Genomic DNA, 24,955 nt, shown 5'->3' with positions numbered 1-24,955 from the left:
ACACACAACACAGACACACACAACTCGCCTGTAAAAGAATCTGCCGACAGAAGTGACAGGAACACATAGCTACCGCACTCCCTCTTTCAATAAAGGTCATATCACACCTTCAGCATGAAATAGGAGGTTTTATTCTGCCTTGATGATGAGGGCAATAATGTTTATTATGCGTTTAACACATTAATTAGGTTTGGGGGGGGCTTTACTTACACCTACTTTAATGAGTTAGGCTAATTCCTTTCGGTTGCCGCCGCTGTCACTGTGGTTATTGGTCTGAGTGTTGCTGATATTTTTATTCGCCGCTGCCGGCTATTACTAGCTGTAATACGACTCGAGACAAAGAAGTGCAGATGTCTGGCACTCGCACCGGCTTTTTTTTTTTCACATAAGGAAAACACTCCCCGTATTATCCCACTCTGGCTGTACCGGTGGCACTTATTAACATTCCTCAACCGCACTTGTTGACGTCTCACTGCTGGATTTTTACACTTAAACTGACACGATTGTACATTCAGATCGTTTCAGCCTCGCAGGCTTCAGTAGATCTTTCACACATGAGCGCTGAACTTAGGTGATGGGAAAATGTAATCACTTCCAAGAATAAATAAAGCCACTGTCAGCGTGATTAGTTAATTTAATATTGTTTATCATCTTAAGATGATTTGGTCTCAAGGTAGGAAAGGCAGCCTTTGTGGAGATGGATAGATGTAAACTTGGCTATGCATTTTCTAACTTGAGGTCAACAGTTTGTCAAACTTATATTTTAAGAAATTCTAGATTTATCTCTTCTGACATCCAGTGTTGGCGTTTTGTCACCTTTTGACTCCCCATCTCTTCAGTTTCGTCTGCTCGGTCTTCTTGTACCAAACCGACGCTAAAGCAAATCGATACTGGCCCAAAGCCTGCTTGGCGATATGGTTGCTGCTATTAATCACATCATAAATATGTTCGCACTAAACTGGATGCATATCCTGAAATCATAGGAGATGTGCCTCGTGTAAATACAATTAGACATTTTTTTTGCATATTTTCTGTGCAGATGTTAAAATGTCAGTACATTTCTGACCTGTTTCTGTCAGAAGGTTTTGCTAAATTGTCACACTTTGCAGATTTTAACTGGCAAGCACAGAATGATAAAACACCTACTTGTCAAAGCCCAGTTGCCTTTTTTTTTATTTTTTTTCCCCCTTCCAGAACTCTCCTCTCTGCCTGGAGCCACGTTTGCTTCGATGGTGTATGTGAGGGTGAAACTGCTAAACAACAAACAAAAATATGCTTTTTCATTTGAATGATAGTGCAGCGCGCCGACCGAGCGGGCTTTTACGACGCCTCTTCAACCAGCAAAAAAAAACAAAAACGTCGAGACTGATATGTGTGTGCATTCAGATTCAGTTGATTTGCAGTGGAAAAAAAAAAAAAAAAAAGCGGGGCTTTAGGTGTATTAAGTTGGCTTTTTATTGTGAGGACACTGTCAAAACAGAACGGGCAAAAAGCCTCTAAAAATTATTTACTGCGCAGTTATAGACTAACGTACTGTCACGGAGCAATTCACAGTTACATGCAATGGTGATTATAAACCGTATACGAACAAAACTACACAAACACATCGCCAGGAATGAATGTGACATATACAGCTCGCGGTATGTGCACTGAAAGCCATTCCAATAGGTCTGTAACACACAATTCTGTATAAATACTGTACTTGCTTAATGAACCGGCTGGTTTTCATCCAAAATATTCCCCGGAGCTCACCTGGGCGAGCTGTTATTTATTCCTATGCAACAGAAATGGCCGCACATAATATACCATACGTGTTGGAAATGCTGTGGAGAGAAAAAAAAAAAAAGGTGCAGAGGCGATTAAATGTGTATCCAAACTATTTAGAGTAGATATTCACATTTCAGCTAACCGTATTTTTTGACAAGGGCAAATTTCAATTGGTACACTTTGCACTATTCAATCTGATGTGGCCTTTGTGGCGTTCTGATCTGTCTCTGCAAATTAACCTCGGAGTAACACTTTTGATCCGCTTGATATTTGGACTGGTAAAAAGCAAGAGCAAGGGAAATACAGCGCATTGACATTCCTCCCCCTATCTGGTAATGAAATTGCTTAGCGCTATTGCATCCTTTCAAGCATCACACTGTGCTCGCTCATATGGATTTAATCCTGTTGAGAGAGGCTGTTGCTGAGGGCATTCGGCACAATGCCAGTTTGAAAGTAATCCATTGAGTCTTAAATAAGTTGGCCTCCTTCAAGTATAAATATCTGAATCAGCCCGTTTGAAATTAATATTCAAAACGGAGCAGAAATCTTGAACATCTTAAATCGTGATTGCTCTTTTGTCTGCGTTTTGTGTCGCCTTGAATGTGCGGTAATGTGCGCTAACCCTCATTAGCAGCACTCCACTGTTAATTATTTTTTGAAATGAACACTGATTATGTTTTCTTCTCGTTCCAAAGTGTAGTTCTGAGCATGCTTACATCTAGTAGGTTTCAGGTTACCGGTAGCTTTCAGAAATAAATCAAATCAACCACTGAGTGTATAGAAATCCAAAAAAACATTCATTTCTAAATATTTGAATATAGTCTCAAAGGCTTAGAGTGCCCGATATTTAATTGTCCTGTCCATTTAGCTGAAAATGAAAAAAAAAAAAAAAAGAGAAGCTAATGGTATTTGAAATCTACATTTAAAGCACAGTAATACTAGCAGCTCAATTAAACTGAAAGCATGGGAGATAAGACGGAGGAAATGACATTATCACACCGGCAGAGTAGTAATTCTTGCTGTTGACACAGTAGATAACACAATGACTTCGATATGACTGGAGGATTATAATAGCTGGATTTGATGACCATCAAATGTCCTCCATGCTTCTAGTGGAGTGTCACTTCTCACCAAATTGCCTTAATTTATCTTACAGAAGTGCTCTCTTCCTTATGCTTGTAAACCCCATTCACTAATGGACAAGTTGGGAGTGGTAATGTCATGTGTGAAGCAATTTGCGCGTGCATTTCGACTAATTATAAGTGAAGGGTAAAGATAATATTCCTCCGTTAATTGTTAGATGTGTAAAAACAGTTTATGGGTGTTTTTTGTTTTTTTTAGCATCTTTTAGATATTCACAGGTAAATTAAGCAAAAATTAAATGTGATGATCATAGTGTGAGAGTTTAGTGATAACACATGAAAGGGAAGGAAGGAGAGTCTACAGATATTTGTTCCACTCAATTCTTTTAAGATCGTTGTAAAAAATAAATACATGAAAAGTGCATAGTAACGTTGAAAAATCCAAAAATGTTCAATGCAATAGCGGTCAGTCAGTGCATTTCTGCATTTACTGTGCTAGAAAACAGAACAAGCAGTTGTTGCATTTCAACTCAACAAATATTTTATATTCCTACTGGATGAATAAATATTCTCAATATTAAACTGAGCATGATTTCCTTCCTTAAATTCTAACTGTTGATTGTAATTAATTCGTTTTTTGTACACATTTTAAGTCTAAAAACGATCAAAATTGAACTAACATGTACTGCTGTGTCCATGCCACGTACACTTTCTGTTCAAACGATGCTTTGACGATGCATAAACGCGTGTTACGCCACATCGCACCTGCCAGTGACTCATCACTGGAGTAAATTGCTATCGACGGTACTGTGCATAAAGTTTCATGCGCTTTAGATGTTTGATCGACTGTTTGATTCTGTTCTGCCGCACAGCAGCAATAATCCCCAAAACATACGAGGTTTGTCCCCGGCAAGAAAAACGACAAGCTCCAACGTGCTGAACAATAGAGTCTGAAGGTGCCCCGTGGTATCTGGCACCAAGACATTAGCAGCAGAGCCTTTAAGTCCTGTAAGTGTCGAGCTGAAGCTGCTACATATCAGACTTGTTCCAGCACATCCCCCCAAATACCCCCAAAATGTCCCCAGTTTGTCCCTCGCTGCCATTTCTGAGATATTCTGCACCAGTCTGCCCATTTCCACTGCATCCAACGTGTTTACTCTGTTCACTTCACGTCCAATATATCAGACACCATGACTGTGGCCAATGCTGCAAGATTATCATTCGTTCATTTGGGATTATATTGTTTTGGCTTGTTGGTGTACATTATGTATGAACAAATGATTGTAGTATTAGCAAATATTTGGAATTGTGATATAGTGCTTCCATCCTTATCTGAGTTCTATTGGTTTTGAGTTTGAAGGATCTTTTTCTATATCTGAAGGGCTGTAGATATCACCGTGTAATTAAATTACATTACTGCAACAAAGCCCCAGATTTACACTTACAAGCTTACGACATCCCGCATCGCTGCATATAAAAGGAGAAGGAAAACAATGCAGGCTCAGAGAGATTGTAGCTTCCCTTTGAAGTCTCTCATTCTGGTTGGCTGATGGAGCTGACAGGGTTATTTTTGGACAATGAAAATGCGCCGTGATTAATGGTTCAAAACAAAAACTCCATCCCGAGAAGGTGCGCACGTGTTCAAGGGGACTGTAGCCGCAGAGCTGATAGTCCATCTGAGCCGACGCCGCTAAATTAGTGCTGGTATCATAGATGTATTATAGAGCTCAGCCTTTGGTTTATCACATACACTCACCACACGGAATAACACCTTAAATCAACCTAAGAGCCATGTCATTCGTGACAGCGCCTCCCGCGGAGCGGCTCCACCAATCTGATGTCATCTGATCTCGGCGGGCAAAAGCCCATCCGCAGGAAATTCAGCGGCACCTTAATGGCACCTTTCCGAACTGCTCATCCACCAGGATTGAGCGTGGAGTGTAATTGTCACAATATATCTCACCTTATCAGTTTCTGTCTGGAATAAAAAAAAAGGGAGAGGCTCCTGGAAGGACCTTTTACTCCGGTCATGACACGGGAGAGGTCACCAATATGTAGAGACATACCTCAAAAATTTAAATGCATCGCAGGCTGCACTTGTAAAGCTCCCTCATCTGCTGTGCTGTGTCATATTTCAGCGAGGTCTGACAATGCTGGTGCTTCACAGCTCACATAAAAAGGCTCCATTTTCTTGTGCCTAGCAGGGCCATTGTTGAGTGCTCTATCTCATATCTCTGCTGTACTCATTTTGGTCCTTCACAGTAGCACATTGTTCATTGTCACTGGTTTAAGAGATATTAATGAATGTGATTGCTCTATCATCCACATGTATTTGGACTCAGTGCATCTGTATTTTTACTTGAGCTGGATGATTCTCAGTCATAATTTCCTGTGTGACACATTTATAGAGCAATTGCATTGTAATAAAACTGAATGACTTCTAGATGAGGTTTTTTGTGATATTTTGCCTTCCAACAGTCGCTTTGAGTCATTCAGAAGGTTACAATGAGTCGGGTCACATCCTCCTCAGGCTGACATCTGTCTGTCTCTCTGCTTTCTTCAATGTTTGTTTCAGATTCAGAATGCAGATGATGTTTTGATTACTCCCTTGGAAAAATTTCGGAAGGAGCAAATCGGTGCTGCGAAGGTAAGAGACCACCTACATGCGCAATTAGCAGCCGAGCCGCGGAGGATATTTCATGTGATGTGACACTGTTGTCTGTTCTTCTCACCTCCTTCATCTCCCCTACAGTATGTAAATCATTAATTAAAAGCAAAACGTGACACTGCCGAGAGAAGTGACCCGCTCCTAGTCAATCTGAGTAGTAGGGGGTATAAACAAAGATGTGAGTTTTCAATTATGCAATTAAAAGAGATTAAGGCTTTCTAGTTCTTTAAGGTTGTTAAAAGGTTCCTTATTCAACTAAATAATTATCTTTGATGCATTATGCTTAAGTTAAAAACAGCCAACTGTATTTTGCAGATTTAAACCATATTAATTAATACAATATACAATAATATTTTCACACTGCATTTGAATTCATGTACTTTCTATGGAAGTAGCGTCATCATTTGAGCATGTGCAACTTTACAATCTTAAGTAGTTCTTTCTTCTGCAGGATCAAGCAGCGCGGACTAGGAAAATGCATTTAGAATCCAATTACTGTAAAGTTACAGTATCTTATATATTGCCTTTGCCATTTTTGTAATCAGATTACCGTGATCCTGTTATGTGTAATTCAGTCCTGCCTAACTTATTGGATATAAAGGATTGATATCAGTAGGGCTTGTGCAGAGTGTTGCTCGAAGGCATCCTAGTTCCACAGTGGACATGCTGTTGAGGCTGGAGTTGACTGCAAAGAACAGTGTGGGTTTGTTGCTACAAGCCATGCTTTTATTCCTGGCCAACGCAAAGGCATAAAATGAAAGTGCAGCAGCTTGTTTGTGGTCATTCCCTCGGTGAGATCACACATGAACAAGCTGGTAGAGCTGAAGCCTTTGCACAGATCTCCCACCGAGTATCTTGAATCCACTGCTAACTCTGCACTGGACTATGCATCATTTGCACATCTTTGCACAGCCCTGAACCCTGTGACATCCTCGCTTCAAAGTCGGACTCTTCTCCTGTTTTAATTTTACATGGCTTTGCAGCTACCGGTCTGTAAAAACTGCACTTCATCTGTGTCTGCTTGAGTCAACCTGCGATTTTAAATAGGAACCGTTCCTCCTCTTAGCACCGAGGCACCAACATCAGTCACTCTTCTTTTTGTGGCCAGACTAAATAACAGTCGCCGCTTCATGCTCAGCCATCACATGTATCTGCCATAATGAAATGGCACATTTTGCTGGCATTTCTTTCTCTCACTCCAACCCATCATAGTGCTCCGTGTTATTGCACTGACTGTCTATGTTTATAAAACAGTTTCTTAAAAGCCACAGCCCCCGTCACTCCCACTACCACTTATTCCCTCCGACCACTTCCTCCTAATGGCTCTCTCCTCCTACGGCCTATCCCCCGCAAAACATTAGCCCAACTAGAGAGAGATAAAAGGCAGACATCACGAGTGGCTGAGCAACTTTCCACTGTTCCGAGAATCTGGAGAGATCTGCAGGCTGTCTGACCCTTCCAGTTACTGCGCTTCATGTCTGAGAACATCAGATGGACAAACCGGGAGCTCTTGCCTTATATGGGAATACTGCGAGTAATCCCGCTGAGGTTACGTACCAGTGTATCGGCTCCCTAGGAACAAGCACAACACTTCCACGGCCATGACGCACCGGCAGATTGACTGCAGCACTATAGGACATATTAGGCACAGTCTGCTTCACACAAGGCTGAACCAAATGTTTTGGAATAAAACCCCCTCAAACTTTGCACAGTTTACAGCAAATACGCATCGAGAAAGCCTTTGAGAACCCAAACAATCATGTGTTTTCACTGGAACACCATATGTGCTGGCTGCCAACCTGGCATGTGGACCTGAAATTGTTACATTTCCATTTTTTTTTTTTTCATTCAGTTTCAGATATGTTTTTCTGTGTGCTGAAAGTTGATGACTTCCCAGGAAAATAACAAAGCTTTCAGAACCGAAATAAGGAATTTAAAAAAAAAAAAGTTGTCCTGGTTTCAGTTTACTCGCGCTGGTTTCTGTCACTGTGTCAACACAGCCAGCTGTCCGTCATGGTTAGTGTTCATGCACTAATTGGCGAACTGATACTCTATCACACTGATACCTCAGACCTGCTGTTGCATGTGTCTTTTATGCAATCTGAGAATCATTTGAGTTAAACTGCCTAAAGCTTCAGCTACAGTATTTGTGTGCATGTGTGTTTGTTGGTTGTTTTTTTTTAAGGCCTTGAAATTTAAACAGACCCCAGGGACACTTTTTTTCAAGAAAGCACCAGGGGGTGTCTGACTGGTGGGTGGCATTCTTCCTGTCTGAAATTTTGACACCATTATATTCCCTACTCGGGTCTTCTTCAACATTAGGGGCACCGTAGGGGTCCCACACTGGCTGAGTGTGAAGAATTAGTGCAAACAGGCCCAGATGGGAGTCAGATGGCCAATGATAATTTGCACTGTCGCACAAAGGGAGTTCAGACATCAAAATGCTGCTCGGCTAGTTACGGTCTCCAAAGGCAGACATGACATTTTCATCCATGCTATGAAATCCCAAAATATACTTGACAAGACGCCGTGGAGTAAAGGGATCAATTAAAGTGGTTCGGGGACGCGCTTGCCAGCTGTGGCCTTCGCTAAAACATTTTCAATCATACAGATATGAGCAGTTTATTTTTATACTTTCATTAACCTTGGGATGTTACGATCAGCCAGTAGACCTCGGTTAAGTACCGAATAGCCGTTTCGTGTATCCGTCTCTCGTGAACTGAGTTTAAAAAAAAAATACTAGCAATCTCGGGTGATCTTTTTAATTTCCAGAGAAACCAAATTGCGATAATTTAATCCCATCGTGTTGTCGTTTTACACAATTCTTGGGGATGATTAGGATCTCTTCCAGGCCCTTCTGAAGATGTATAAAATACTCTGCTTTGAGCAATAATTTGTGTCTGATTTGATTAGAAAGAGCTCCATTACTCTAAGAAATGTTAGCATGACATATATAACTCCATTGGAAAAATCCATAATCTTTAAACATGCAAATACTTTCCGTTTCATAACTCTTCGAAACAAGATGTCTCCTGAAAGAGTAATGTCGATGTAGGATGTAGACGTCTGGTTTCCATATGACAAGTAAGTATAAGTCGCCCATTGCTGCAGGAGTGGCTTCCAGACTAATTGTGATGTACAAATCCTGCCCGCAGGCGCAAACCTTAAACTCAGATTTTAAATAAGCACATGCAAGCTTTCCACTGTGGCAAGAAGAATCTGAAAGCAACCTTTTAGTGTCAACTCTGAACATACATCATTCTGTACAGGCTCGTTCTACCGTTAAAGAAAAGCACCAAAATAGATTTTTGAGTGAAGGAAGACTTTAAATGCAAACGGGTCCTGAAAATACCACAAATGATGTCAAACTAAGTTTTTTTGTCAGCTAATTGTTTGAGCTCCTAACTAGTAAGTGTTTACGGATTATAGGCTGCGATCACAGTTGTCCCAGACTCAAAACAGTCGACCACATGATCGAAGCTGGAGCGTTGCATAACAAACTCTCCGGATTGTCAGTTGATATATTAGGGATTCATCAAAAAAAAAAAAACGCACACCGCAATAAGTCAAGAAAAATGTAATCAGCCCCGAACTTTGTGGTGCAAAACCAACAAAATGCGTAAATAATGTGATGCAGATTGAATACATATCTTTTCGTTCTTCTCATATCTGTCCCATCACTTTCCACTGTGCCCTACCCAATAAACCAGAAACACCATTAAAACAATCTTTCAAAAAGTAATTACTTTTTCCCCCTGATCATCAGAATTTCACGAGGCAGTCAAAGTAGACCTTGAGAGGTCGGTCTTTACCTGTTTGAAGGCAGCAGCCATCCACTGTAAATACATCAGCTTCTTGTCGTCTTGCAAAAGCAATATATATTAAATTCCATTACACGCAAACGGTGACATCATCCAGGGTAGAATTAAACGCGGTGCAAGGAGCTGAAAGAATAGTAAATCGGATGTATTATGTGTTATTTTTAGTATGTATTAGTTTTAAATAAATAATAAACAGTAAGTTAAATAGCGAGCAGAAAAGTTTTCTCATTTCACAATGTCTGCTGTTCATATTTTCACCTAATCTCTGAAAGTGATGATTGGTTCTTATGGGTAACTAATCTCCCCATTGTGCTATTTCTGTATTCATGGAACTTCTTAACCTGAGAATTCAAGGGTTTCGGTTTTTATCCTTCATCTAACCCATATTATCTTCTGCACAATGACTTCACGGGATAATTTTGAAGGATGAACTGACATGATGGCTTGTAGTCTTTTTATATTTCCTCCTAATATATTCACTCCTCTCCGGAGCTGAAAGTGACACTGAACCCAGGACAGATTGCCTGAGCTTCCTGTCAGACCCTCTCGGTAATGAACCTTTTTGGATTGTCCTCAATTCCTTTGGGTTTTAATGAAGTTGAATTGTTGTGAAAACTGTCTTTGTAAATAAACTCACAGCTGGCTATTTATTAAAGTTCACTCCGTGATGTAATCTTTAACCTTTTAAAGTTGGACGCAGCAAATATTAAAATGGAAACTAAACGAACTCTGAACTGACACTTAATATAAAATCCGGGTGAATTAGTTGGATAGCTTCGATGCAAATGTGAAATATCTTCCCGTTACCTCAAACCCGACCAGGGAGGTCTGAGAGAACCGTTTAGTCACGGACTTAGTCATGAGCACCACTGACCTATGACACGGTTCAAAACAAATAATCATCAAATGTGTCATCTTCACAAGGAGGTCCAAACTTCCAGATGATTCAAGTTGTTGTTTTTTTTTTTACCACTTATTATCTCTGGGTTGCAAGGTGAGAGAGAGGTTTTGGTTGATCTTGACAGGGAGAGAAGCCTAAGGAATCCCTATAGGGCACAGTATAGATCCATATTGAAGTGGAGCTTGTTAAGAGACTTTTTCACCCCGTAATAATAAAGAGGTTTTTGAACATTGATTTCATGAAGATACCGGGTTTTTTTTCCCCCTCCTGGCAGCGTTACTTACACCCTGACAGTTCGTCTGAGATCAGATACAAAGGAAATATCTGCGTTTATCAGCAAACAACATACTATATGTTGTACTTTAATTGAATTACTTTAGATTTAATACATGTCGCGGGAAGTTAAAGCACTGATAAATGTTATTTTTAAAGCTTTGCGGTACGCCACGCATGCTAAACATGGTCTATTTTAGAGGTCTGTGTGTTTGTTTTTGAGCTCCTCACGAGCAGATGTTTGTAATTATTTCTTGTTAATTGGCCAACTTCTTTCTTTCCCTGTGATGTCTCCTTAGGAAGTGGGATTCCAGGTAAGGAGGGAGACATTTTTTTTTTTTTTGGCTTTGCAGCAAAGTAACTGAACTCGATCTGAAGCCTTGTGTTCTCTCTGTCTCCCCCCGTGGAACCGAGACTAGCTCATGTGTGGTGGAGCATCAAAATAACCCAGCTATTGCTATTTAATCGCCATTCTGGACCCCTGCTCCAATTAGCTGTCTCTAATGAGCTCATAGTAATAGGTTGCAGAGTCATCCCTTTCATGTCACTGCTCGGAGAATCCATTTAAGATGAATGTGTGGCGAAATATGTTACATGCGATGCCTGGCTAGCCGTCGATGTTTGTATTATTCCAGGATGTTGGACAGAAATGAGGGAGCGTGGTGTAACAGCGTGTGATATCTGGGGCTCTTTCCACTATATACACACACACACACACACACACGCAGACACATCCGACCTCCCTTGCCACTTACATCTGTTACCATGGTGATGAGAGGCTCAGAAATGATGGCCCTGAGGCTTGTTAGGGCCAGTGTCAAAAATGGCGATGTACAGCCAGCGTCCAAATATTCCTCCCGCAGTCTTCGTGTCTGTTCTCAGCATCTTTTGGGAAGCGGCAGCACAACACCTGATGACCAGAAGCAGGGGCCGCCTGCTGTGTTTTCCTCATCGTTTCCCCCTCCCCGCAACATTATATTAGCAATTAGCAAAGTTGCCCGTTCTACAGCTGCCATCAAAGCGCTCTTAACAGCAACATGAGACTACACCAGTTAGGAATTCCACTACAGAGCAATCTGCATCAGAATATTCTCTTCCTGCGTCTGATTTATTCATGAGGGCCAACAAAGCAATCAGATGAGGAAATCTCCCAAGTGATAGGTTCATGTGTGTTTTGTGCACCACAGACTGTTGGGAAGTGCTTCGACTTTATCCATCCCCAGATAGCTGATTACTCTCCGGCACTGGCATTAGTTTGTGTCAGAAACTCCCACCCTCTCGTGTGCTTCGGGGGTAGATCCATCCACACCGACGTCTTCTGTCCCCCACGTGTTGGGCTTCAAAGCCTTGTCGTCTGCCACTGCAACCACCTTCTCAACCAGAGTCTTTGCAATTTAAATCGCTCATATTCCACTCTGATTGCACAAACATATCCAGGGGGGTGGAGGTGGTGGTGGTGGTGGTGGTGGGGAGGGTGATGCACCAAACACATGGACAAACCAGCAAACACCTGGTGTTCTGCAAGGGTATCATTACCACAGCACCAGTTTATACACGTCCTGCTTGGATCAAAACAAAGCAGTGCACTTTGGGTGACTTAATCAGGTTGGCTCTGCCTCACAGATTCACTGCAGCTCTGAGTCACTGCCTGCTCTTTGTAAGTGTGAAAGAGTTAGTCCAGGCGTACAGAGGAGTTTGTGTTTTTTTGTTTTCAGTGAGGACTTTTCTGGCATGCTCACACTGGTCAGCAGTGCTGGGAGATGTCCTGCTGTGACTATGAGGCTCAGCTAAACCTAAAGCTCTTAATTTAATGTGATCCCCTGTGTGTGTGTGTGTGTGTGTGTGTGTTTCTGGGCAGTGTGTGTGCATGTATGTGTGTTAGTATTTTCCCCAGGGCTTCAGCTGTATGCATGCTCACAAAATAATGTCACGTCAACAGCACCGACAATGGCGGAGCAGACAGTCAGCTCCCCTTTTGTTCCGTAATAAAGCAATCCTAAAGGGAAATTTATTTCCTGTCAGTATGAGATCATTTTTTTAATCATTTGTTTATTTTGCTATCCACCTGTTTATTTTTTCTTTGTTTTAGAAAGGAGGGCATATACGCAATTGATTTTTTTTTTCTTTTTTTCTCTCACTCCCACTCCAGAAAAGATCATTTCTGGGCCAGACATGACAAGAAAGATGGAAATAAGATGCTACTACATGAAATTATCTATTGATTTCTCTGCTGTACTTGTAATAGTTATGTAGGAGCGTTACCGCGTCTGCTGGTGAATTCCTCCATTCTGTTTAACTGCTGTGGGGGCTGCTGAAGCAGAACGGCGTTCTAGGTCATATCAGTAGCTAGTAGATTAGACTTGCTAAATTTCAGGGCCATGGGAATGAAAACAAACAAGCAGGATCTGGTTACAGTGGCCATTTCCTCACACTTTCCCCACCCCAACCCCCCGCCCCATATTCTGTCTGTCCTCTAGCTCCTTTATGAATGTTTGCGTAGCGAGATGGGCATTAAGTAGGCACAGCTTGGTTTAGAGGTCAGACTTGCAGATGAGACACTCCAACGCCCTGACACAGACAGGTTCTCTCTGCTTGGACAGAGTTTGATTAAGGCCTTGCAAATTGCATCGTTTTTTTGGTGCGAAATGTTCAATCTCTTAGTCCATATGCTGTATAGATGGGCATCTGGCATGAAAAGCCCATTTCCTGTGCCTTCCCTCAACGTCTTCAGGAACACCCCGTCTCCACTCCTGGGACTCGAGACTATCGAGCTTGACTTGTCTCTCCAGGTGGATAGCGGCGCATAACAAGGAGGGGGAAAATGCAAACAGCATCCAGCCGGTCCTGTCTGTGACGCTGCCAAATGCATTATGCTATTGGTGATTTACAGTGTTATGTATTTTGCTGTGAACTTATGTCCCCAGCTGGGCCGGCGCGAGAATTACAGCGCAGATTTCTCAGAAGCCCCATTGATAATGCACAGTCATGCCGGCATTGTCTGCTCGTCATTACACATGTCATATGCCGCCTTTATGACCTGTAATAATCTATTGACAGGAATTTTAAATGACATGTGGCATGTGAAAGTGTAGCTAGACCTCCACCTAGTGGCAATGCAATCACATACCCCCCAGATCAGGAATAGGTAACCCATTTCTGGTAATGTTTAAGCCCCTTTAAATTTCTTGTGGGTCTTTTTTTTAAGGACGGGAAGAAGAAGTTCGATAAGGAAACGGAGAAATATTACTCCACGCTAGAGAGACACCTCAACTTGTCATCCAAAAAGAAGGAGGCATATCTACAGGAGGTAAGACCACAACACATTTCTTTGAAAAATGCAGTTTTATGGTCAGCTGAGCGTCCCCTAAAACTATTGTTTGTGCTCTATTCTCTGCTCCTTAAGCACACAGCGTTTCCATGCGGTGATGTAAGCGTGAACCCTCTGTCCACACAGGTCTGACCTCGGTCTTTGTCGCGGCACTAACCCCGCTTTGTTTGCTCGTTCTCAGGCCGACACGCAGATTGATAAGGAGAGGCAACTCTTTTACGATGCGTCTCTCGAGTACGTTTTCAAAATACAAGAAGTGCAAGAAAAGAAGAAATTTGAGTTTGTCGAACCGGTAAGAGGAGTTTTGCATATTTCAGGTTGTCCTGAATGCATATTGAAGTTGCACTAATAAATGTGGCTTCTTTTTTTGCTGTATATTTAGATAAAAGATTAGTTTAAGTGGCATATAGTCAAAACAATATCAGATCTTTGTACTTACGACTACCAGAAGTGGCTTTTTAAATGTCTGTTATGCCTCCCTTGAGTGAAGGCAGCCGCAATTATACATCTCTCCAAGGTACAAACACTGTATATCTGCACTTGTGCATTTCACACATTTGTCATCTTCATCACAAATTCTCTGTAATGTAGTCGATCCATTTAGCTGGTGGGTAAAATTAGATGAAGTATTTGTTGTCAAACAAAACAAGAGAAAGTGCAAGTGCAAATCAAAGGCTCTATAAAAGCGCCGACATTCCAGATATGTAAAGTCAATTCTAACATGTTTAGCGCAGACGTTATCAGGAAGCAATAAATTCTGTAGGTGTTGAAAGTCTGCGAACGTGAGATGGGAGCAAAGTGTCTGTTTTTAAAAAAGCCCCCCTCGTATTTGTTTACATCCACTGGCAACGTACCCACAGCCCAGGCCAGAAATGTAAATCTCCAGGCCCCAGGTAGTGCTGGGGGGAAAAAAAATGACAAGGCTCAACCTTGCCTGTGATGAATCTGGGCACAGATAAGATGGTTCATCCTTGAACATTTGATATACCAAGCCTCATCCTAGAAATCAAATCAGTGGTTGTGTCTGAGGATTTGGCTGAGAGCAGCTCTATGTTTGCGGGATCTTCCATACTAGAGATGGGATCAGTTTTTCCTCCCAACAATACTCCTGATGCTTTTTTCTCCACAATGGTCAAGGATGTTTGCGTGTTATACAGAAAATAAGATCAATATCTGTCAGCCATAAAGAGCCACAGCTTTCTGAAACTTTAGATTTTTTTTTAGGGGGGCGGGGGAGACTATCTCTTATGTGCAGTGTTCAGTGCATCATTGTGAAAGTGTTTAATTTGAACAAATACGCTAACTAGTGACAGCTCAATTTGTTTCAGCTGACATCGTAATTAGAGTTTTACTTCAAATGTGAAATGACGGTTCCTTTGACAGAGTGAGTGATGGCACAGAATTAAACTGAATAATGTTGCTTTTAGATGACAGTGTAATAATTCAACGCATGCCTAAAAAATCCTTATGTTTTATGGATACGCAATTCTAATCAGTGTGATTATAGCAGTGATTATTGTGCTCATAACGGATGGCTGTTTTTACAATATACCTTCGAAAGAGCGCTCCGTCTTGTGAATTGGTAATCAAGCTCTATAATGTTTAATAACTCCATGAATCACATTGCATATTGTCCCTCTCCAGCTCCTGGCCTTTCTTCAGGGTTTGTTTACATTCTACCATGAAGGATATGAGCTGGCTCATGAATTTGAGCCGTACAAACAACAGCTCCAGTTCAACCTACAGAACGTAAGTCTCAACACCTCAGGGGTTGTATACAAAGGCAACCAGCCACGTAATCAGATTCTGCAGCTTATCATACCCTGATATAACAAGCAAGAGTTTTCACAAATGGATGGCTGCGTGATTAAATGGAATTCTTCGCGGCACACAGGATCGATATTTTCAGTGTTGCATTGCAGGCAGTTACTGCGGGCCATTTAATGGTAGTGTGTCAAAAAAGACCTAGAGTCGGGAGTAAACCTGCAGCTGCTGCCGTGCCCCCTGCTTCCATCGCTATGACCTCACCATTTGCAGCCTGAGGGTCCAAATTTCTCTCTGACCCAAAATGTCAGCGCCACTGCCCTGACAATTTTACCTCCGTAACCCTCGCTGCATGTCGCGGGATGCAGCGAGCTCTAATAGGAACTGGAGAAGGTGAGGCTGTCTCAGCACTCTATGAAACAGCTCCGCGTTGACCTTTATGACTCCCCCAAAAAAAAGAAGATTAACATCCGAGTCTTTGCTCTAATTTTAGATCACCTCGACTACATTTTTTGTCTCTAATACAGTAATAAAAATTTTCTTTTCGAAATAGATTTGTATTTCCCAACGGCTTGCAAATGTCAGTTATTCTTTTCCTCGGGTGTTCGCATGCAGCTGCACAAATATGAAACATTTGTCAATTGTTGGACATTTTTCCTTTATTTGTTGTTGCAGGCAAGTAGGGTCATTTTTTTTAAAGATGAGAAAAAATGCCAGTAGAACAAAGTTCATTTGTTAAAGGCTTGATAACATAATCCTGCTATTTCTTTCCCCCCCCACATAGACACGAAACAACTTTGTGAGCACCAAGCAGGAAGTGGAGAAGCTGATGAAGAGGATAAGGTCTGCAGATCAGGACTATAAACCCCCCGGCCAGTGGACGATGGAAGGCTTCCTGTACGTCCAGGAGAAACGTGAGTCTTCCTCGCTGGGCTACAAGCCTTCAGGGCCCCCCTCCCAACCCGCCTTCACTTATAAGTGCATGGTTTTACATTCATCACCATAAACATGTCTTGAATTCTCTCTCATGCCTCTGCAGAAAAGATCCTCTCGCACAGAGCTCATAATTCATCCTGTTTACAGATTCACTTTGATGTGCTCTCAAACAGGGATTGTGTGGGGGTAGAGGAGGAGGGAGGGGAGGGGAGAGGGGAGGGGAGGGGGAGAGAGACCAAAAATGGTAGATTTTTATCAGCTGCAATAAACAACTTTTGATTTATCACACTTAAATTGCAAATTGATTTTCAGAAGTCTTTCCAGAAGCCTGTAATTCAAAGAAAAATAATTTTGGCTCAACTATTTTCTTCCTCGTTTTTTTTTTCTCTCTCCCAGGTCCTCTCGGATGCACTTGGATACGTCACTACTGCACATATGACAAAGGCAACAAGACCTTCAGCATGAGTAACACTGAGAATAAATCATCCGGGAAACAGGTAGCTGAGTTTAGTTTGGTTTTGTTTAGTTGCACATGCAAACTAAGGGGAAAGACTGAGCGGGTGTAATTTGCGTGGGTGAGACAAAGAGCCTGCTTGAGGCCCAGCAGAACGTCTCACCTCACAGGGAATAAAAGGGAAAGACTCAAAGTCACAGAACCGAAAAATGGGCACAGAACACGAAAGCGTTGTTAACTCAAAGGACGCCAAACTTGTTCAAAGATAACAGATCCCGCAAATAACAAGAAAGGGGGGAGCTCAAGGAATGAAAATAACCTTTAACGGCGTCGTCGTGTCTTGTTTTGTACGAGTTTTTCTGAAGAATTTACGCTTAAAAATAACTTAATGAGACTTCTTGTAGATCAGATGATGACTCATCGCAACAGCAAACTGATCAGCATCCTCCAAGTGTTGGCATTCACTAATTAGATGATTCCAGACTTGTATTTACATTTGCAACCCCGAACAAGTGTTTCTGGTTTTTTTTTATTTATTAAAAATTACTTGTGTTTATTTTTTTTAGAACGGCGTAGTCCCGAATCAGCCGGAGATGTTCAAGCTCAAGTCCTGCATTCGGAGGAAAACGGACTCCATCGACAAGCGTTTCTGCTTTGATATCGAAGTGGTGGAGAGGTCTGTGATGCAAATTTCCAACAATATTGCACTTTCATGGCTCTGAAACATACAAAAAATGTGATGTTCATTCCTTTAACTTCCACTTGTAGTTCAGTCGACATGTTTGAAAGAAAGAAAACCCATTGAACTCAACCTAATTCAATACCAACAAGTCAGAGTGATTTGATTATCTGATCCTAATGTGTTGCACAATTTGCTTCTGGCTTGTGAGAAAATAGTTAATAATAGTTGCCATGTTATTAGTTGCATATGTGAGGGTTTTTGCAATTGAAAATTACAACTAACTTATTTTAGGAATGACAAACTGCACGTCTTGTTCTCATGCATTTTGTGTCCTGTTGAACCCAACTGTTCCTGGAAATTAACCCAGAATGCCCCTCAAGTACACAACTTCTGAACATGCAAGAGCTGTTCAGGTTTGATTAACATCTTCAAAGACTCAGTTTACCATCATTAGATGTCCTCAGCTGTGTTTGTGTCCTGCATGTTCCTCAAGCCCCCTCTCCCTCTCAAGGCCTTGTTTGCTGTTTGTCTGCAACATCGATATTTATCCTTATTTTTTTGAACCCATTCCATCTTTTCTCTGTGTTCATGTCAATGTAGAAATGACATCTATCGTGGAACTCTTTTCAGACCACTTCAGTTTTTCTGTAAAGTCCGGTATGTGAACTGACCAGTGCTGCCCTCTCAGAGCAGTTGCATGTGCTGCATGTGTGCTGCTAATCGTATCATTCACTCAGTCTCAAATCCAAACCTAATGAAACGCTGTTGCCTTCTTACCACTTCACAAAATCAGGCATCACTTGGTCAATATGGGCTACAGGACACACTCTTGAATTTTTTTTTCTACTTGTCTGCTGCACTCACTTACGTAACACACTGATTTATGGAATTGAACTCAATTGATCATTTTTCCGCCTCTCTTGAAAAGTGTTTTTTCTAGCTTTGCGGGAACATTCATAATTTATTTCTATATAATGTTTCACTGGGGGGAGAAGGATCAGGGACTGGCCAAAGATCAGGCACCTTTAAGTGGCTGTCAGCTGATTAACACTGGCTGAATTGGTCAAGCGATGCATCATGGACGCTTGATATGAGCTCATTATTATGATGTGCACCTCTTCAAAGTAGAGTTAGCTCATCACTGTGTGTTAGCGTTGCACTGCAGCAGCAGCAGCAGCAGCAGCAGGCCCAGCACTGCTCACCCTCGGTAAGTGTTGCTGAGCACGGACAATAACTGCAGTTTATTTGCAGGACAACTCATTTATCATAAAGTGTGATGCCCCAAGGTGCGTGTTCCAACCACAAGGACAATGTGGGCCAAGCTCCAGTCAGCTTCAAACTCATCCATTCATCCTCATTATAATAAACATGCTGTTGCACCTATAGCCCAGCCATAATCAGGCCAACCATCTCAGGACCTCATTTTTTTTTTGAAGGGTTGGTTCACCCAAATTACTAAAGAGGGGGGAGGGGGCATTCATGCAAGCAGTTTTATTTTATTTGCTCAGATTTTTGAGATATCTGTCCCTGAAACCTCCGCTAATAAATAGACTTTCATTTGCGGTGCTCAAAGCAATGAAAGAATGTTATTAGAAATTTAGCAGCAACATGTCTTTCTGTAAAGACCGTCCCTGATGCTCTGGATATTACACAGACCTCGCTGTCAACTGTTTTCAGAGGGACTTGGCAGAAAATACGTCGGATGAAAACCGATGCCAGGTTGTATTATCGATTACAGAGTCAGATTTCTGGTGAAAGGATTTTGCTATTGAATCTTTCAATGTTTTCAGTGCTGTGAGCATCGCAACTGTGTTTATTTGCTTCCACGTCCAGTGTGTCTGGTTGGAGGTGTTGATGTCAGACAGCTCAGAAACTGGTCAAATAAATCCAAAACAATATACAGGGGGGGTTGTAATTTGGTTGAAATGACCTGTTAACTGTAACACATGCAAGTTGACATGGCTCCATGCTATACTAACGATCACTTCTGGGTGGGGTTAAGCGGTTCGTTTGCCGGTATCATAACATATACTTCAGCTAAAAAATCAAGATAATTTTTAGGTCAGTTTCAAGCTATGTGGTACAGAGTGGTGTGAGGAAAAGATAGAAGTATGTGCATGTTGGGTGCAAAAAAAATTACTTTCCTTCACTTTGATATTAAGCACATGTAGCTTTTAATTGGGGGTGGAATGTAAAGCACAAAGCCAAGCGAGGGCACAGTTTGAAGTCAAGCATTTGCACACGAGCTATTTTAGCTACACGAGTCCTTTTATAGTGGTCTCAGCCAGTGTAAACATGGTCTGTCCAGGGGCCCCCAAGGCAATGAGATCAGACTGGGACCAGCTTTTTTCTTTTTAAATCTTTCCAGGCATGGTGTTATGACACTGCAGGCACTGTCAGAGTCCAATCGGAGATTGTGGCTGGAGGCCATGGATGGAAAGGAGCCGGTGAGGAACTCTGCCTGATTGTCTTTGAAATATTCATTCTGTGGTGGCTACTGTTTGGACAGGATGTTTTGTAATTGTTTTGAGACCCAAAGAAACCATCGTTGGCACCCTCTACTGGTGGCTTCAGGCTATTTGTTCATCAGAAACCATGACCTCACCATTTACTTGTGCTAATAATAGGACATAGCATAGTAGCAGTGAGGAGACCCACTACTTTTTTTTTTTTAATGATTTTGTTTCAATTTGAAGCAAAGCGTTTCTTAACTTATGTTTTTTTTTTTTTCTGTGAACATTCTCTAGATTTACAACCTTCCAGCCATATTAAGCAAAAAGGAAGAAAGTAAGTGGTGTTTTTTTTCTGTTTCTATCCTCTATCCATCACTGGAATGCATAAATTCGGCCTTCTCAGGTTTAGAATAAGAGAAGAGAGTTGCCAACGCTCACACATACGTCGATACCTATAGCTATCTCTGTTCATTAACACAATTATTTGACATACGCCTCCTCAGCTGACATAGCGAAGCCTTCCAGCGCTCGGTTTGTGTCTTATTAGTTTGAGCACAGCCATGAGGGACTCTTCCTACATTATGCGTGGTTAACACACATGGTAATTGACACGTCAACCCCTATTCTTGTGTTGTCTTACAGCATTTCTTAATGAGGCGGGCTTTAACTTTGTGAGGAAATGCATTGACCTGGTCGAGATGAGAGGTGAGACATTTAAATCTCTCCAATTTCTTTGTGTCAATTGGTTCAAAGCGCGCGATTATAATCAGCGGTGCGTTTTATTCATGAGTGAACATGACAACACGTCACACTGGTATGAGTCACAAGTGAACAGATCGTCTTTGATCCTCGTTCCAATTCATGAATTGCCTTTTTCGTTGCAGGCATAAACACGATGGGGCTGTACAGAATCGGAGGGGTCAACTCCAAAGTGCAGAAGCTGATGACCACAGTCTTTTGTAAGTAGCTGAAAATAAAAGCCTCACCGGTGACCTTCTCACATGCCAAAACAGGTGCAGTTCTGTAATTATAAGTGCCTGATTCGCCTTTTTTTTTGTGCCTTTAAAAGTTTCTTTGCATGAACACTTTCTACTATTCTGTCAGGCTGAACGTAGGGCTTCAGCAAACATGATGTGATCCTGCAGATTAAGGAAAGAGGTCCTCCTTGTGGTGCGACAGTGTAACCGCCATCTGGCCTCGTGTTGCTTTGTCATTACTTTATTAAATTACCCGACGTAATCCTGTTTGCATACATTTCATACATTTGAACAGGAAACGTCTGAGTGAATTACCAAAATCTCCATAAAGCTTGATCTCCATCTCTGCGAGACGCCGCGCATGTACTCTTGCGCGTTCACATTTATTTCAGATTATCCTCTTTAGTCGCTTCATGCGAGCAGACAGTCAGTGTTTGTTAATTCTCAGTTAAGCAGCCTGTCATGTCGGCCATGTCAAGTTGGTTCCTTGAGACAGTCGCAGCTTCATCGCTGATAGAAAAATAAAAATGTGTTTCTAATAGCATCCAAGGCACCTGTGGATATGGACCTGGATCCGGAGACGTGGGACAACAAAACGATCACCAGCGGTCTGAAGAATTACCTCAGGTCAGCTCGCCCCACCGGCTGCGCGTCCTTAACTGTCAGGAGTCATCATTGCCTCCATAATGCCTCTCTAAAAACCTCTTTGGCGTTAGTCATGCATTCAGCGCTGCCACTGACTCACAAAGGGAGGTGGCTGCATTTAAAAGACCCATGTCACTTAGGGAAATAAAATGCCAAATGTCTTTCTTTCTTTTTCTTCAGGTGTCTCTCTGAGCCTCTAATGACTTTCAAGTTCCACAAAGATTTCATCATGGCTGTCAGTAAGTTATGAAAAGTTACTACCACTTATAATATATATAAAACCACTAATAAAGTATGCACATCTCATTACTTATTTAGCAAATTCTGTTTCTAATTAGGCATGTTTATGGGTAGATTTTGTCTCTGCCAGAAGGTGTTCTCATTTGATTTTGAAAACTCGCCATAATTTATATCTAAACATTTTAAAGGGGAATTTATTTTGAAGTGGTTTACATCCAAATTTAGTCATCTAAAGTTTGATAGGCACCACACCGAGGTCCTGACAGTGGGGAAATCAAATGAGCTGAGATTGAACCAGTTAAACGGTTTCCATCCCAGAAGGTGGTTTCGGCATCACTGTCACGTTGTGTCAGACTGAGAAGGTAAATTGGTTTAATCAATGCCCGTGTGAATCTTTCTACATGCCCGGATAGAATATCGCAAATTGGATGTGAATGTAAAAATCTGATCTTGAACAGTTTGAAGAGGTGGACTTATCTTATGTTGCTTTGCAGCTACAGTCATGCTGGTCAAACATTACCACATCAGTATAATTACAACTGAAAATGAATTTAATCTGATCACAGTCACTGTCATGCCTCTTGGACAGGGCTAAAATATATTCATTCTGTACATCAGTAATTGCCAGTTTGGCATTTCTAGTTTTAGTATTTGACCCTCCTCATTATTTTACCTTGTTTTCTTTCCCTCAGAGTCCGATGACCAGAACTACAGAGTGTGTGCCGTCCATGCTCTGGTTCACAAGCTGCCCGAGAGGAACAAGGAAATGCTGGAGTTACTAATAAAACACCTTGTCACGTAGGTGCTCCTGTATTAAATCAGTTACACTGCAGCCTTAAAAAAAAGAAGGGAAAAAAAAAAAGGTCCTATGAGACAAAATAAAAATCGCTGAAACTAGATAAAGCTGTGACAGTTTAGTCTTCACAGTACGGAGGCCCTGCAGTGCATGTGTAGGTGTCTCTACAAGTGTCTGTATCGCTGAGTAAAAATGACACCACAGTGAGTTTGCGTTATAATAATACCAGCAGAGAACAGCTTCTTACACTTGTGTGACGCCTATGTCTTCTATATGCAGGGTTTCTGCACAAAACCAGCACAACCTGATGACGGTGTCGAACCTGGGCGTCATCTTCGGTCCCACTCTGATGCGGTCGCAAGAGGAGACTGTGGCCGCCATGATGAACATCAAATTCCAAAACATTGTGGTGGAAATCCTCATCGAGAACTTCAACAAGGTGACGGCCTGTTTACAAATCTGTCAGAGCCGTTTAATTCCATTTGATATTGTTTAGAGGCCTTTAATTGCAAACCCTTGTGACCACTGATATTGCAGAAACGTTTCCAGATTTCCCAGAAAAGGTTTGTGGACAAAACCCTGATGACATACAATATATTTTTTAATGTTTAATAGAAAGACTGTGTTTCATCTTACAAGATTAATACAAGTCGTACTATATTTCCAGGATATGAAATGAAATGAATGAAAAATACTTTATTTATCCCAGAAGGGAAATTCAATAAATTCAATATTCAATATATTCAATATTCAGTTGAGATACAGTTTTTGGATCAAATAAGCAGATTGTGTGTTGATTCCACTGGTTGTACGATCTGCACTTATATAGCGCTTTTCTACCTTAGCGGCACTCAAAGCACTTTACAATGTTTCTCAGTCACCCATTCACGCACACATTCATACACCAATGGCGACAGAGCTGCCATGCAAGGTGCTAGCCTGCCACTGGGAGCAACTTTGGGTTCAGTGTCTTGCCATAGACTTTATAAAAGATGGACGTAGATACCGGCCCTGAAAAATGAAGCCAACCCAGAAGTGTCAAAAAACTACATCCACCAGCTGCAGGCTCCAAAAAGCCCTGGCTCCCATAGACTTGAATTGGAAAAGAAGTGATCACAGATCACGAAATACCGCATTCCTACAGCTCAGGATTTGTTTCTTATTAGTTTTCATGGTCAAATCCAGAGATCAGGTGGCCAATCTGAAAATAAATCAATACTGAATTTTGAAAAAATCATCAACATTTTGTGGGGCAAGGGGCGTGGCTGGCTTGATTGACAGTCGGCAGCGACCATACAGACGAAGCGAGCAGAAGGCGGTAAATGTGGGCGGGCAGAGAGGGCCCGCCTCTCAATCCATCTGACCAATCGCTGCTCCTATGGCTCCGCCCCCCTCCGACGATTTTTGCGTCACTGGCTCCAAAAATCCAAGATGTCAACCAGGAAGTAGCAAAACCCTGGCTTCATTTTTTCAGTGCAGAAACCAATGGGTGACGTCACGGTAGCTACGTCCATCTTTTATACAGTCTACGTGTCTTGCCCAAGGACACTTCGACTGTGGAGGGGATCGAACCACCAACCTTACGATCAGAGGACAACCGCTCCACCACCTGAGCCACAGCCGCCCTGATCATACCTGCAGCATGTTTAATAACCAACTAGGGATGCAAAGAGATCTACCTCAGTGAAGTAATTTGCAAAATCCTTCTTGCATCCCATGGTATCATTTCCTCCAGCTCCATGCTCAGTACTGAGAGTTGTACACGATGGCTAATAAGCTTAAAACTCTTCCAAAATGTACGGCGATACATAGATTATGTAGTTGTGTTCAGTAACCAATGCTCTGTTTTCACATCTACAGATCTTCTACCAGCCTCCAGACCCCAACGTGCCCCTGCCTCAACCCCAGAGCCGGCCTGGCTCTCGCAGGAGCAGAGCCATCTGTCTGTCCACAGGGCCTCGGAAACCCCGCAGCCTCTACACCCCGACGCTGTGCCTGGCAGATGCAGAAAGTGAGTACCAAAACAGCAAACAGTGCCACAGGTCACCATATCCGCAAACTGCCAATTGTCAGTGGCCTTTAATTTTTGCCAGACATCTGCACACATTGCCTCAATAAATTTATTTGGATTATTTGCCATTTTAAGTCCCTCGTAATAGAAAGCAGAT

At 41.9% G+C, this 24,955-nt stretch overlaps 1 protein-coding gene across 4 annotated transcripts in view; it reads left to right on the top strand.

Annotated features, from left to right (window-relative positions):
• Positions 1–24,955, top strand: part of arhgap42b (Rho GTPase activating protein 42b) — a 67,890-nt gene that overhangs the window by 38,483 nt on the left and 4,452 nt on the right. For 2 of the 4 annotated variants that reach the window (XM_008289499.1, XM_008289498.1), the window contains exons 4-20: positions 5,425–5,496; positions 13,718–13,819; positions 14,022–14,132; positions 15,485–15,589; positions 16,389–16,518; positions 16,937–17,037; positions 17,561–17,670; positions 18,277–18,333; positions 20,045–20,123; positions 20,424–20,463; positions 20,772–20,834; positions 21,014–21,088; positions 21,649–21,733; positions 21,932–21,990; positions 22,684–22,789; positions 23,067–23,226; positions 24,648–24,798. In XM_008289499.1, coding sequence (XP_008287721.1) covers positions 5,425–5,496; positions 13,718–13,819; positions 14,022–14,132; positions 15,485–15,589; positions 16,389–16,518; positions 16,937–17,037; positions 17,561–17,670; positions 18,277–18,333; positions 20,045–20,123; positions 20,424–20,463; positions 20,772–20,834; positions 21,014–21,088; positions 21,649–21,733; positions 21,932–21,990; positions 22,684–22,789; positions 23,067–23,226; positions 24,648–24,798 — 1,606 coding nt within the window. The remainder of the gene's footprint in view (positions 1–5,424; positions 5,497–13,717; positions 13,820–14,021; positions 14,133–15,484; positions 15,590–16,388; positions 16,519–16,936; positions 17,038–17,560; positions 17,671–18,276; positions 18,334–20,044; positions 20,124–20,423; positions 20,464–20,771; positions 20,835–21,013; positions 21,089–21,648; positions 21,734–21,931; positions 21,991–22,683; positions 22,790–23,066; positions 23,227–24,647; positions 24,799–24,955) is intronic. The other 2 variants (XM_008289501.1, XM_008289500.1) reach the window with 1 other exon arrangement.

Source organism: Stegastes partitus, unplaced genomic scaffold, assembly GCF_000690725.1.
Source record: "Stegastes partitus isolate 25-593 unplaced genomic scaffold, Stegastes_partitus-1.0.2 Scaffold619, whole genome shotgun sequence".
NCBI classification, from domain to species: domain Eukaryota; kingdom Metazoa; phylum Chordata; class Actinopteri; family Pomacentridae; genus Stegastes; species Stegastes partitus.
Note: the sequence above shows the minus strand (reverse complement) of the source record. Positions and strands in the feature narration are given on the sequence as shown.